Source organism: Centropristis striata, chromosome 19 (genome assembly GCF_030273125.1).
Source record: "Centropristis striata isolate RG_2023a ecotype Rhode Island chromosome 19, C.striata_1.0, whole genome shotgun sequence".
NCBI classification, from domain to species: Eukaryota; Metazoa; Chordata; class Actinopteri; order Perciformes; family Serranidae; genus Centropristis; species Centropristis striata.
The window spans coordinates 33,176,150-33,191,258 of NC_081535.1; the positions used below are offsets into that span (position 1 = coordinate 33,176,150).

General features: G+C 35.7%; 1 protein-coding gene across 1 annotated transcript in view; it reads right to left on the bottom strand.

Moving 5' to 3' along the window:
* ttc28 (tetratricopeptide repeat domain 28) overlaps positions 1 to 15,109 on the bottom strand; it is a 188,579-nt gene that overhangs the window by 53,938 nt on the left and 119,532 nt on the right. The window contains exons 6-8 of the mRNA XM_059358726.1: positions 5,095 to 5,316; positions 2,220 to 2,408; positions 1,256 to 1,352 (exon numbers count right to left, since the gene is read on the bottom strand). Coding sequence (XP_059214709.1) covers positions 1,256 to 1,352; positions 2,220 to 2,408; positions 5,095 to 5,316 — 508 coding nt within the window. The remainder of the gene's footprint in view (positions 1 to 1,255; positions 1,353 to 2,219; positions 2,409 to 5,094; positions 5,317 to 15,109) is intronic.

Here is a 15,109-nt window from a genome sequence, read left to right on the forward strand (position 1 = left end):
TTTTGCAGTGCACATGGAACTACCTCCCTGCAGAAGTGACTGCCTGCATGCTTCAAGTTACCAGATATTCTGTGGAGATGAATGTGTGACATCAGGCCTTAATATGAGTCCAAGGAACGTGTTTAGTGACATGAAACGAGTCCAAACTTCATCCACATCAAAAACTGCCAAAGTTGCTTCCATCCCCTGCAAATCTCTGATTCCCGTCCATTGTTTAGTCTCACTAATCCAGCAAACATCGGTCAGACAATGATGTCAAATCCATCGCCAGAAATGGTCCCAAAAACTGAAACAGCACGGTGGTTATGAGGTGGATGGCCACATTATGGTTCAGTCAGATCCTCCCTTACAAACCAGGATATATTTATCATTTGTCACTGAGAAAAAGGGCAAATGCATGTGTCTTGTCTTTAACCCTTAATAGGACACTCATTGAAATGCAAATTCCAAATTTCAACCCTAGAGAATATTGGAGGATATTGCATACTGCTAGAATGTGTAGCGTGTACGAAATGTAATGTGTATGTAATGTGTACGAAAATAAATATTTTGAGAAAAAAAATTAACGAGATTAAAGTGGCAAATCTACGAGAAAAAAATGCGCAGATTTATGAGATTTAAAGTGGTGAATCTGGGGGAAAAAGCTCCTTTTTTCACACTTTTTCCACATAAATCCAATTAAATGCATATGCACGCTTTAACAATTAGTTTATCTTCATCCTAACGTCACAGGCATCGGCAAAATTTAAAGTTTGGAATTCTTTTTGAACTAAAATGTCTTGAATGTCTTCATGTGACATCAAGCATGTGTCATCAAGCATCATAGTAATTTCTGTTATGTTATGAATTCATAATTGAAACCGTCAAACACAAGCTAAGCAAAAGCTATGGAGCTTTTTTTTCTAGCTTTGCGACCACTCAAAGCGCTTTACACTACAGACTGACTCATTCACCCTTTCACACACACATTCATACTGGTGGCAGAGGCTACCCTAAATGGTGCCACCAGCCACCATTGGGAATTCATTTACACACCGATGAACACATTGGGAGCAATTTGGGGTTCAATATCTTGCTCAAGGATACTTCGACATGTAGGCTGCGACGGTCAGGGATCAAACCACCAACCCTTCTGTTGGGTAGCAACCCACTCTACCAACTGAGCCACAGCCACCCCAGATATCAACACAACACACACACACACCCACCCACACACACACAGCTTTTCATGACTTCGGTCAGAGAGGGGTCCTACCCAGGTTGGAGGACGCTCGGCCCTGAGCCGCTCTGTCCTGAAGCTCCTGAGCGATCTCCAGCTGGTGCTGGTGGTGCTGACGAGCTCGCTCCAGGTCCTGAAGATCACAGGGACGAACAATACTCAGATATTTTAGTCATGTAACACAGTAGTTCTCAACCTTTTTGAGTCGAGACCCCCAATTTAACATGCATGTTGTCCACGATCCCCGCTCACTGAACAAAATCTCACAATTCAGATCACCCAAAAAACAAAAAACAAAGAAACAAAATGACCGAAAAAAGACACAAAATGACTAAAAAAAGACACAAAATGACCAAAAAAGACACAAAATGACCAAAAAAAGACACAAATTACCAAATAAAAGGCACAAAATGACCAAAAAAAAACACACAAAATGACTAAAAAAGACACAAAATGACCAAAAAAAGACACAAAATGACTAAAAAAGACACAAAATGACCAAAAAAGACACAAAATGACCAAAAAAGAAACAGAATGACCAAAAAAGAAACAAAATGACCAAAAAAAAAAACAAATTACCAAAAAAAGACACAAATTACCCCCAAAAAAGGCACAAATTGACCACAAAATGACCAAAAAAGACACAAAATGACCCAAAAAAGACACAAATTGACGAAAAAAGACACAAAATGACCAAAAAGACTAAAACACATGAACACTTTAACACAGTGGAGACAGAGCTGACTTCCAAAATGATTTGGCGACCCCCAGAAATCATCTCGCGACCCCAACTGGGGTCGGGACCCCAAGGTTGAGAACAGCTGATGTAACAAATAATAGTCTTAACAGCACATCATTATTAAGTTCAGGATTGTCAAACTGACCCATGAAAGGGCTGCTGTGCTCCTGCTGGCTGGGAACAAAACCCTGCAGCCACACCGATCCTTTCATGGGTCAGTTGTTGAGTTAATCAAGTCTTCATATTCTCTCATAGACCGACCTGCATGCACCGTGCGGCGTGCCCCAGCCCGGCGTACGCCCTCATCTCCACCGCTCTGTCTCCCAGCTCCTGAGCCAGCTCCAGGACTCGTGTGTGGTACGATATGGCCTTATCGAAGTCCCGCTGGGAGTGGTAGGCACTCCCCAGGTTACTGTACGCCCGCGCCTCCTCACGCCGGTTATCCAGAGTCTGCAAAAAAAAAGAAACATCACCATTTCATCCTCAAGCATAAAGGTCAAAGGTGTCACAGGTTGCTAGATATTATTAATGCTATTCTTCTTTTTTGGTCTTTAAGTTTAAGTTTAAGTTTATAAATAGACTTTATAAAGGAGAATTTAAATTAAACTCAGGAAATAAAGTTTTAAAAGGTGCATCTGCTCTGCACTGCAAAAAGAGCCAACTTGTATTTTTTGGCCTAAAACACTGATTTGGTTGAAGTTGGTAAAACTTGGAAATATAAATGACTGACATTTAGGGCAATAATGTAAGTTAGCACAACAAAGGAAGCCAGTTGTCTGCTCAAAAACAAGTTGGTGAGTTGTTGTTACTTATATCTTTAAGTTGGGGTTCACAACAAGGGACAATAGTTCTGATAACTCTTATTTCTTTGTTGTGAAATGCGGGAAAGCGGTGAAATTTGGACATTAGCAAAAGCTAGCGGCTAACTGATGCTAGCGGCGCTGCTTGTTACAGCTACAAGAGTAGCCATTAGCGCATCAATGCTAACTCAAAATTGTGGTCGCAACATTAGCTGACATTTCATAGCGGCGTTACAATCGTGCCAATTCAGCACATTGCAGAAGTTAGCAGAAGTAAGGATTAAAAGTTATTACGATGTAAATTATAAGTTGGTACAAGTTACAGTTGAGTTGACAAAAATCGAGTTGAGCAAGCTCAAAAACAAAACTTAAAATATTTAGTTTAATTGTCCAACTTAAAATTTTATTGAAGTTTGTTGCCTTGATATTTTGAGTTCACCCAACTTTTCTTTTTTTTTTTGCAGTGTGTGCTGATCTAAAGGCAGGAATCAGGTTTTCTGGACTCACATCAACAACAGATGGAAACTGTTTGATGCTACACGCTTCAACATTTCCAGCTAAAGAGACCTAAAACTGTCAAAACAAAATGACTTAATAAACTCTCAGTAGTCCGAAGATTTGACTTTATTCTGGTGCAGATCTAATTGTCCACAGATGGTCAGTTTGTGTGTGTGTGTGTGTGTGTGTGTGTGTGTGTGTTGGCTGCAGCCACTGGCTGCTCGCTTGCTTTGCAATTTTGCATTTCATCCAAAAAAAAAGTGACATAAAAATTGAAATGTGCACAGATTATTGTCTCTTGTGTTGTTTGTGCAGGAAAAGCTTCAAATATTTGTTGAAACGAGCCGAGTCCTGAACACACACACACACACACACACACACACACATACACACAGTAAGTGTGTTGGATAAAGATAGATGGATCTGCTAAAACACACAGCAACATTATAAAAACTGTAACTGCCGCCCTCCTGTTTCAATTCATCATAGTCTGGAAATACAAATTACACTTCTCTCCATAATAATCCAAAATCAGATTACTGTAAGCAGCTGATGCTTTATATTAAATATGTACATGTGAGATACATTTTAACCAACATCTTCCAGATACTTTCTCACATGGTAGTCAAACAAACAGATTAATCAATGAATAAATCTATTTATTAAACATGCATTTCTATTTTCAGTAGTTTAATATGTCAGAATTATTTGTTATAATGTTACAGCTGTTATGAAAACATCCAAATTTGCCTTTAATGCGTGTCCTTCAGGTGCAAAAATATTCACATATAATAGGCCAAAATAACACAGTTAAATGCATGAAAAAAGTGTGTTTTTTGCACCAAACTGCGCATAAAATGGCATAAAGTGGACATGTCTGTAAAGAGGAGACTCATGGGTATCCATGGAACCCAATTTACATTCAGATATCTTGCCGTTAGAGGTCAAGGGATCTCTATAAAAATGGACACGGACAGAAAAAAACGGTAACGCTTTATAATAAGGTCCTTAATAACCATTAATTAACAAGTAATAAGGCATTGTTCTCGCTTTAGATCCGGTAGTTGCAAAAAGCATAGTTAACTTAGAGTTAACTTATAATAGATGAGCAATAAAGTATATTTTAATATCAATAAGCAAACAAAATAAGATTAATAAAGGCATGGCAAAGACATAATGGGTGGGTCATGGGTGTTTGTAATGCCATTATTAACACTTATATAAGCTTATAAACACACAATAATGTTAATAAGCATATTGTAAGGACTTACAAGGGCCTTATTACTTGTTAATTAATGGTTATTACAAGGACCTTAATATAAAGCGTTACCAAATAATTTAAAATAAAATAACAGATTTTATGAGCTGTTAGCCCATTTTTACTTGATTTATTATTTATTTTAATTTTGCTTTATTTTATTTAAAAGTACCTTTTTTAAAAATTGATTATTATGATAATGATGATGATGATTATTATATTATTATTATTATTATTATTATTATTATTATTATTACATTTAGGGGTTGGTAGGTAAATTCTGGTGTTTATAACATTTATTTTGTATTTGTAATGAAAAACAAATGTTTGTTTTTATGACTTCTTCTCTCTGGTTCTTTGGTTCTCTGGTTCTCTGGTTCTCTCCAGTTTCGGGGGCCTTATTACTTGTTAATTAATGGTTATTACAAGGACCTTAATATAAAGCGTTACCAAAACACCTTATAGTTTGGTATCATTGAGTGAATCCAAACTTTTACTTTGTAGGAACAATCTGCTGTTAACTGACAGGAAAGTTTTTCTCCATCAGAAACATTTCAGTCTCTCAGAAGCAGTTTTGTACCTTAGCGATGTCCAGGTGCTGCTCGTGGCTCTGCACGGCGTTGGTGAAGTCTCCCAGCGCCGTGTACACGGCGCCCATGTTGCCCAGCTGGCGCGCCTCGGAGAGCTGGCACTGCGTCTGTCGCGCCAACAGCACACACTGTTTGTGGCTCGCCAGCGCGTTGGGGTAGTCGCCGATAGCCGTGTACACATGACCCAGACCGCTCAGAGCGCCCGACGCTGCCTGGAACACACAAACACACCAGAGTCAGAGTCACATCACACAGCAAACATGCTCACACAGACATTACACTCTGATATAAAAGGGAATAAGTACATACAAAAGTGGAACTATAAACAATTAAAAAAATATTTAATAATAATAAAAATAATACAAAAAAATAATAAATAATAATAAATCAATAAAAAGCAATAAAATAAATGTAAATACAAAATTTGGAACTATAAAGACAAATAAATAAAACCATGAATAAAATAATAATAAAAAAATGTATCTATAAAGACCCAGTGTGCAACTAGAAATATAAATAAATAAAAAGAATAAAGATGTGAAAATATAAAGAGTAATAAAAAAAAAAAATAATAATAAAAAAAAAAAAATAATAATAATAATAAATAAATAAAACAATAAATAAAACCATTAATAAAATAATAAAAAATATGTATCTATAAAGATCCAGTGTGCAACAAGAAATATAAATAAATAAAAAGAATAAAAGATGTGTAAATATAAAGAGAAATAAAAATAAATAATAATAATAATAATAATAATAATAATAATAATAATAATAATAATAAATAAATACATAAATGAATAAATAATTAATTAAATAAATAAATAAATAAATAATAATAATACAAATAATAATAATAACAATAATAAATAAATACAAAAAAAATTATATATATATATAAGATGTTTGGGTTGGTTTTTGTTGTGTCAGGTTGCACTGAGAGCTGCAGCTTGTTGGACTCTTGCTGGTTTTCATGCTCTCTGCATCGCAGCGTGAGGCGTTCAGGTGTCACAGCTGAGGCTCGTGCTGTGCAGCCAGATTATCATGGCTGCTAGTTTAATCCTGTGTGTGTATTTATTGTCCTTCTGAATTCAAACGTGTATATCAATTGTTTTTCTTTTTACGCCTGTTGGGAATCACTGGATTAGAAATATATCCTTTATTTATCCTGGTTAAAGATTGAAATCTCTTTTCAAAAAGTGACCTGGCCAAGAGAGCAGCCATTAAAACCAGAAGCACAAACCGGCAAATACAACTCTCACACACTATGAATGAGTGAGCACAATACCCAGTAAAAATACCCTAAATCACTAAATAAAAACTCCACAGCAGTAAAATACAACACATAACATATTAATGCAGCAGGAAAATTAATTTTTAAACATTTTACTGCACTATGAATATTTTACTTTCAGTACATGTTGCTGATACAAAACTTTTACTGAAGTTAAGTTCTGAATGCAGGACTTTTACTTGTCTGAGAGTATTTTAACAGTATTTTTACTTCAGTAAAGCCTCTGAATATTTGTTCCACAGCAGTAGCGGTTCTAGACCAATTTTACCAAGGAGGGGGCAGTGTTTAATCAGAGGGGCACATTTAAAGGATATTTAAGCATTCAAAACCTTTATTTTAGCTTATTTAAAAATCGAATTTAAGTTTATTTGGAAGATACAAATACACTGATTGTACGACAATGACATTTCTAATTTTTGTGCACAATTACTTTTTTTTAATAGTGCAGTCCAGTGAGAATGATCTTTATATATATAAAAATATATATATATATAAAAATATATAAATATATATGAATATATATAAATAGAATTATATATAAATATATATATATATAAATATAAATACACACATATATATATATATACATATACATAAACATGTACATATATATATAAACATGTACATATATACATACATATATACATATACATATATATAAATACATATACATATATATATATACACATATATACAAGCTTTTAATGCACAATTAAACTATTATACATTGTACACATTCTGGGTTCCTTTTGTGTACAATGAGATATTGTTTGAACAAAAACTAGGTAAATAATTGTTCCATTGTTCATTGTTATAATCAATGATCATTTTATTATTAATTTTACACAGGGGCCACAGCAGGGGCCAAGGGCTTCTTTACAGGGGCAGTGGCCCCTGGAGGCCCCTGTGTAGAACCGCCACAGCTGCTGGACACTCAGAAGACACAGAGAATATAAAAGGAGTTGGGACGTCAACTCCTCACATCTTAAATGAAAATGTTATTGGATAGTGGAGCAGAGAAAGTGGATCTTTCACATCCTGTTATCCCCTGAAGCTGTGAGTGTGTCAGCCCTCGGCTGCCTGCAGCTCCCTGTTACACCACCACACACTCTTACTGCACTCTGAGCCGTCTAATGACTTCTAGCAGCTGAAACTGCCGTCTAATGACTTCTCCTCTTCAGGCAGAATACCATGCAAATCACCACAAGTGTTTTACACTGTTGTTGTCCTGATCAAAACAAGGCCATGAACTCTCTCTCTCACACACACACACACACACACACACACACACACTGCAAAAAAAGAAAAGTTGGGTGAACTCAATATTTCAAGGCAACAAACTTCGATAAAATTTTAAGTTTGACAATTAAACTAAATATTTTAAGTTTTGTTTTTGAGTTTGCTCAACTCTGAATTCAGATATTTGAACTTATAATTTAACATTGTAATAACTTTTAATCCTTACTTCTGCTAACTTCTGCAATGTGCTGAATTGGCACGATTGTAACGCCGCTATGAAATGTCAGCTAATGTTGCGACCACAATTTTGAGTTAGCATTGATACGCTAATGGCTACACTTGTAGCTGTAACAAGCAGCTCCGCTAGCATCAGTTAGCCGCTAGCATCAGTTAGCCGCTAGTATCAGTTAGCCGCTAGCTTTCGCTAATGACCGAATTTCACCGCTTTCCCGCATTTCACAACAAAGAAATAAGAGTTATCAGAACTATTGTCCCTTGTTTTGAACCCCAACTTAAAGATATAAGTAACAACAACTCACAAACTTGTTTTTGAGCAGACAACTGGCTTCCTTTGTTGTGCTAACTTACATTATTGCCCTAAATGTCAATAATTTATATTTCCAAGTTTTACCTAATTAAATCACTGTTTTAGGCCAAAAAATACAAGTTGGCTTTTTTTGCAGTGCACAAACACACACACAGTTTCTCTGATGAGAGAAATGAGAAAGCAGTCGCTGCATTCCTGCTCCGGCTTCAGTAATTTGAAACCTGCCGACTCATTTGCAAACTAATCTTAAGGTTATTGGTATTGATCAGAGGAGTCATGGGAAATATTCGTCAGCGCGCAGGAAGTCTGTTCCAAATCGACACATTTATCACTGTGGGCTGTGTCTGCAAGAGGCAACAACACCAACAAACACATTATAAATCACTAAAATATAAATATTCTTATTATATAGCAGATTTTCAATACATTTAAGGAGTTTATTGTACAAAAATACATTTAAATCAAGTGTTTCATGGCAGATATTGATTTTGAGACTCTTTGAGGGTCTTATTTTTTATTTTTTTCAATTGATTTAGTTTATATGTTATGCAACAAGACTAGAAGAAATGTATAAATAAAAAAGTCCCTGTGGCAGCTCTGCAGTGGGAGCATGCACTGGCAGATGAATAAACACTCAATTTCCACGTTAATTATATGCAGAAACATTTCTGTCTCTGCAGAGAGAGCTAGCAGCAGGATGGTGACACTTCAGTCTGACAGTCATCAGTTCATGAAAAACTTTAATGAATGTCCAACTGCTGTTTATGTTTTAGCTACTTTAAATGAGATCCAACTCCAGAAACAGTGTTTCCATTCACAATTCACAAGAGAAAGCCTTAATTGCAAAAACCCCACATGTATTCTAAGTTGGGTTGCATGATTTGAAAAAAGCACTGCAATTATTTTTGATTGATTTTGATATTGTGATTATTATATGAGTCATGATATTATATAATAATGTTAGTTTTTTATTTATAGTCTATAGGTTTCACTGAACAATATATTAAAATGATCAAAACGATTATCGATTGCAAGAAAAAGTCACAATTACTGAAACTGAACAGTAATTATGTTTATTTAGCTATTTATTTTATTCCTATTTATTCTTTCTTCTCTCAGTTATCATTTATAGAACTGGCTGTCAATGTAATAAATTGTTTGAATAATGTATATTTATGTTAAATATTATTCATTAAAGTTTATATGATTGAGAAAGTAGCTCTGTTGGGTACATTTGCAGAGTGGCTTAAATCGGTGCACAATCCACATAAAAAGGTCTATTTTCATTCCAGCTCATACAATTATTTTATTGGCCATCATATCGCTTATTGATGAATTTTCTCCCTCTAAAATCAGTTTCAGCATCGGTCTCAAAAACCCTGCATTGGTCGGGCTCTAATCGTGAAAACTTTTTTAGTTAGACGATATATTGTCTTGTTGTATATTGTAAATCATATTATTGTGATTTTAAGACTGATATATGCCACTGTTATATAATGATATTAGGATTATAAAGCAAGTATACTGTTTAATTCTTAAGAATATGCACACATGAATGCGAAAAGAATATTAAAATATCCTCCATAAATACACTGCAAAAAAAGAAAGTTAGGCGAACTCAAAATTTCAAGGCAACAAACTTCGATAAAATTTTAAGTTGGACAACTAAACTAAATATTTTAAGTTTTGTTTTTGACTTTGCTCAACTCTGAATTTCTCTGGCACGATTGTAACGCCGCTATGAAATGTCAGCTAATGTTGTGACCACAATTTTGAGTTAGCATTGATACGCTAATGGCTACTCTTGTAGCTGTAACAAGCAGCGCCGCTAGCATCAGTTAGCCGCTAGCTTTCGCTAATGACCGAATTTCCCAACAAAGAAATAAGAGTTATCAGAACTATTGTCCCTTGTTGTGAACCCCAACTTAAAGATATAAGTAACAACAACTCACCAACTTGTTTTTGAGCAGACAACTGGCTTCCTTTGTTGTGCTAACTTACATTATTGCCCTAAATGTCAATAATTTATATTTCCAAGTTTTACCAAATTAAATCACTGTTTTAGGCCAAAAAAAACCAAGTTGGCTTTTTTGCAGTGTAAAAGAAGAGAGGGTATATATTATTTTATTCTTCTGTTCATTGGGATTAGGCACTGTGAAAACATGCTTTCAGGTCTGTCAGCCTGTAAACCCAGTATGTCAAACATCATGTTTCTGAAAATGGAAATGTACTTCCACAACTGGTAAAGTTGAAGGAAACACGTTGAGATGTGTTTCTACCTGTGAGCAGCGTGACGTGATTATAAACAGATCCTGACCTGAGGAGCTTCACACTGTAAGGATGATCTGTTATATTCAGTCATGATGAAGTCAGAGCAGCTTCGAACACTAAGAGAGAAGAGTGAAAACATGACTTTGACCTTTGAAAGCTCACAGCGAGGGACAGCGAGGAACCAGACGGAGACTGTAATGAAATGTTTGCAAGTTTAAAGAACGTGAGAGAGAGAGAGAGAAAAAGAGAGGGGGAGAAGGAGCTATGAATTATTGAAGAGACGTTATTAGCATGTTCGTTACTCATTTAAATCCCAAACACACTCTGTTTCTCTCATTCTTCTACAGAAACACGAGGGAGAATTTAATTCTCAGACACAAAACTCATTAATTATCGAAAAAGGTTCATATATGGGTGTTACTGACGTCAAAGCCAATTATATTTACACATACTGTGGAAAAATAACTTTTTTTGCACTGTAATTAGTTAGTGATTACAAATATAGATTCTTACCAAAATACACCAAATACACATAATCACATTGCTATGAGTCAATTAATAATAGTAATTGATAATATTTGTAATTGTAATATAATTGTAATATATTTGTAATATTTGTAATAATAATATAATAATATATTGTAATATATTTGTAATATTTGTAATATTTGTAATTGATAATAGTAATATCAATTACTCCCTTAAATGTGAATAATTTCCATCAATCAGGAGAAGTGTTTAAATTATTTTAATATAATCTGTTTATAAATGCAGTCCGATGGAAAGTTTAAGAAACTATGCCAAGCTTTTATTATAACTTGTAGAAATAATTTGCGTTTAACATATTTACATAATAATTCTTTGAGGGTCATTTTGTGCCTTTATGGGATAACTACCAGCATTCTTTTTAATGACCAGCAGGGGGCGACTCCACTGGTTACAAAAATAAGTCAGACTGTGTATAATAATTATATGAGAAAATGACTCCACTTCTGACTTGATTTATTGCCTCAGTAATAAAAAAAAAAGTTTTTCAAAATAAGTTTATGGTCTCAATTATTTTTGTTTTAGTAGCTGTCAACTTTCACAGTGTGTTTTTACTTCATCAAAGTTAACTGGAACATTTTTGGTCACCTAAAAGTGTCCTATTTAGCATTCAGGTGGACTAAACAACATTTTAAGGAGCTGGTTGCTCCTTTTTTCCTGCAAGAACATTAAGTCTGATTTTTAGCCAGAGTTAACAGGAATTACAGATGCACCTGCTAATGCTGCAGCATCCTCCTCTGCAGCTCCAGTTAGTCTAGAAGAGCCTTAACATTCAATTGTTCAATTCACATTCAAGTTAGCATAGCGCTAAACAGGAAGTAGTTTGCATGGTAGACACAAGTCTTTAGTGCGCTGCTCCACGGACCCAATAGATGCAAAAGAGCTGCAGAAGAACCACCCGGGTATTTGTTATGTCCAGAAGTCAAACTTTTTTGGCTTCATGCTCCACTGAGCAAATTTCATTGGAATGAACAGAGCTCCGCCTCCAACATTGTCCCTCACCCCTGGACCATCAGGTTATCATGAAAATTAACTGAACTCAGTTCTATATATGAGATTTTACTATATTATATTTACTATTTTACTATATTTACTATATTTTACTATCTATTACTATAGTAGCCAACAACTGTGCACAGAGTAATGGCGTCCTGAGCAGAGAAAGAATACGCTGTAAAAAATAACATGTTTAATTTACGGCAAAATACCGGCAGCTGTGGTTGCCAGAACTTCACCGTAAATAATACAGTGATTGGTTTTTTTCTACTGTAAATTTAAATGTAAATATCAGCAAAAACTGTAATTTAGACTGAATATTCCCGTTATTTTTAGGGTAATTGTGTCATTGTGACATCATGGTACTTCTCAATTAACTTTACATGAAAATGTTATATTTTTACAGCAAAACTGTGTGTTTCCTACAGTTTATGACAGTAAAAGTAAAAGTTTTGTGCTATTCTTTGATTTATAGTAATTAAAAGTGTCTTCTACGGTGATATAAAATTTTTAATTTGACGCCCTGTTTTTGATATAATTTGACAGTGTTTTACTGTAATTCCTTCAAACATTTTTTAACAGTGTACTTTGAAACCTGCATTGTTTTATTCATGTTTACTTGCAAACAATCTTCTTCTGTACTGTCTTTTATTGGTGCATTTCTGCATATCTTGGCTAGATCAGTAGAATAGTGTGAAACCATTAGCTGGATACATGTGTGCCCTCGTGCAGGACAAACAAAACAAGATCCCCCAAAAAACTTCATACTCTCCATAGTGCTTCTATGGTCAGAAATCTCCACAGGAAACCTTTACACAGGATCTGAATGTTTTTATGTAAGAGAAGCAGAACTTCTGATTTAAAAGCACTTACGTTAGAAACTGATCCTTCAGCTCTCATGTTAATGAATAAATGAGACTCACTCAGACACCGTGTTACTTTAACTCGGAGCCTTAATGAATGCCAACAAGTGAAAACAAGCAAACTGACCTTTAGTGGAATTTACCTTCTAATTAAAATCAGGACAAACTGCTCTTTTCACTTGTGTTCACGTGTGTCTTCATGTGTGTGTGTGTGTGTGTTAAAGACGACGGCTCACACCGATTGAAATCCCAATTCCCAGCAAAGTGATGAGTGTAAACACATAAAATCCAGTTGACACATCTCCGAGGCGGGAAAGGGAGATTTAATAAATGACGAGCAGGCTTCTGTGTGTACAGTCAACCGGCCAGACGAGTGTTTGATTTCCCTCAAGGACACAATGTTTCCTCCGCACGAGAAAACACTGAAAAAAATCCAATCATGTTGTGTCTGGGGCCGTGAGCTGCTGCACAGTGTGTGTGTGTGTGCTGTTTATGTCTGTGTTTATACATATAGATAGAAGCAAAAGATGGAGAGGCTGACAAGAAAATCAAAGGTGCAACCTGTCGTTATTATATTTTTATATAATGTTGCGGGGAAATCTCATTAGGAGTCTCTGTGTGGGTGGAAAAGGGAAAGTTAAAAGAAGAAGATCTCTAAATCTAAATAAAGAGGAGAGAGGAGAGGAGACAGAGGAAGATTAGCGGCGGCTGCTGAGCTCGATAAAGTGGCCGGCAGAGATGCAGGAGGTTTGGGGAAGCGACGCTCAATCACCCAGAAAATATGGGCTTTTCACCCTCAGCGTGGGATAAAGGCAGAAATGAGTTCTCCTGCAGCGTCAGGGGGAAATGACAGATCTGAGCAGTTCTGTGTGACTCTGAGAGTAAAAGTCTGAGTCAGTACAGAGGTGAGAGAGGACACGGGGACAGGAAGAAGCCTGATGCAACAAAATTCACCATTTAAAGCCTAATAATGCTCTTTTTGGCCGCCCAGACTCCATCAAGCTGATCACCAACCACCTTGGAAACACTTCCACCCTCGTTAAACGCCACGGGCAAAAACCTTGGGTAACACTTTACAATAACCATCATTTATAAACTGTTTATAGACCATTTAGAATGGTAAATACATAATTTATTAATGTTTAACTAACTTAATCATGTATAAATGGCAAATAGATGTATTATTCATTCATAAACATGTCTATTAATGTAAGTTTATAGTTACTTTACCATTAACAAACAATTAAAATCAAGAGACCATAGCTGTGTTTCCATCAACACATTTGGATCTTCTTTTTTGAACTTTTGAAAATGCACATAAAACTTTTTATGCTCGCTGGATAAGTTCTGACGTAACCAACATTTAACTCACATGACTGATCAGCTGTTTCCTGACATGAGAGAACAATTATAAGTTGCCCAGTTGAATCTAATTCCTGAAGACATTTTTCCTTTCGTTAGTGGGCATAGTTGTCCCATTAGCAACCTCTTTTTTTGATTATTTTTTTCTGTCAATCTCTTCATCTCCTCCTGTTTACTGACGGATTAGCCTACAGCAATACATCACACTGCCATCTTCTGACCACAGTATGTTACTGCAGCTTTGTTTATTCGCTCCAAACAAGCTGATGGAAAATCACTAATTCACATTTTCTTGAATGGAACATTTCAGAATTTTGCTTCAAAATTCGCTTCAACTTCAATGGAAACAAGGCTACTGGCTACACGTCTGATTCAGAGTTGGTTTTAAGCTTCTCCTCTTTGTCTATAAAGCCCAAAATGGAGTTATATTTTATATAATTTTATATAATAGTTCATATTTCAGATCTTTCAATCCCTTATTCTACCTCCTGGTCACTCAGGTGGGCTGACTCTGTGGGGGCCGTGCTTCAGTTTCTGTTGCAGCGGGGTAAGGGGTTAGGGGTTAGGGTTTAGGGTTTAGGGTTTATCAGGTTTAGGGTTTAGGGTTCATCAGGTTTAGGGTTTATCAGGTTTAGGATTTAGGGTTTATCAGGTTTAGGGTTTATCAGGTTTAGGGTTTATCAGGTTTAGGGTTTATCAGGTTTAGGGTTTAGGGTTCAGGGTTTAGGGGTTAGGGGTTAGGGTTCAGGGTTCAGGGTTTAGGGTTTAGGGTTTAGGGTTTAGGGGTTAGGGTTTAGGGTTTATCAGGTTTGCCCACTCTGTCGACTCTTTTAAGTCCAGGATGGAAACATCCTTTTATTATCCCATGTTTGAGTGTGAATAAT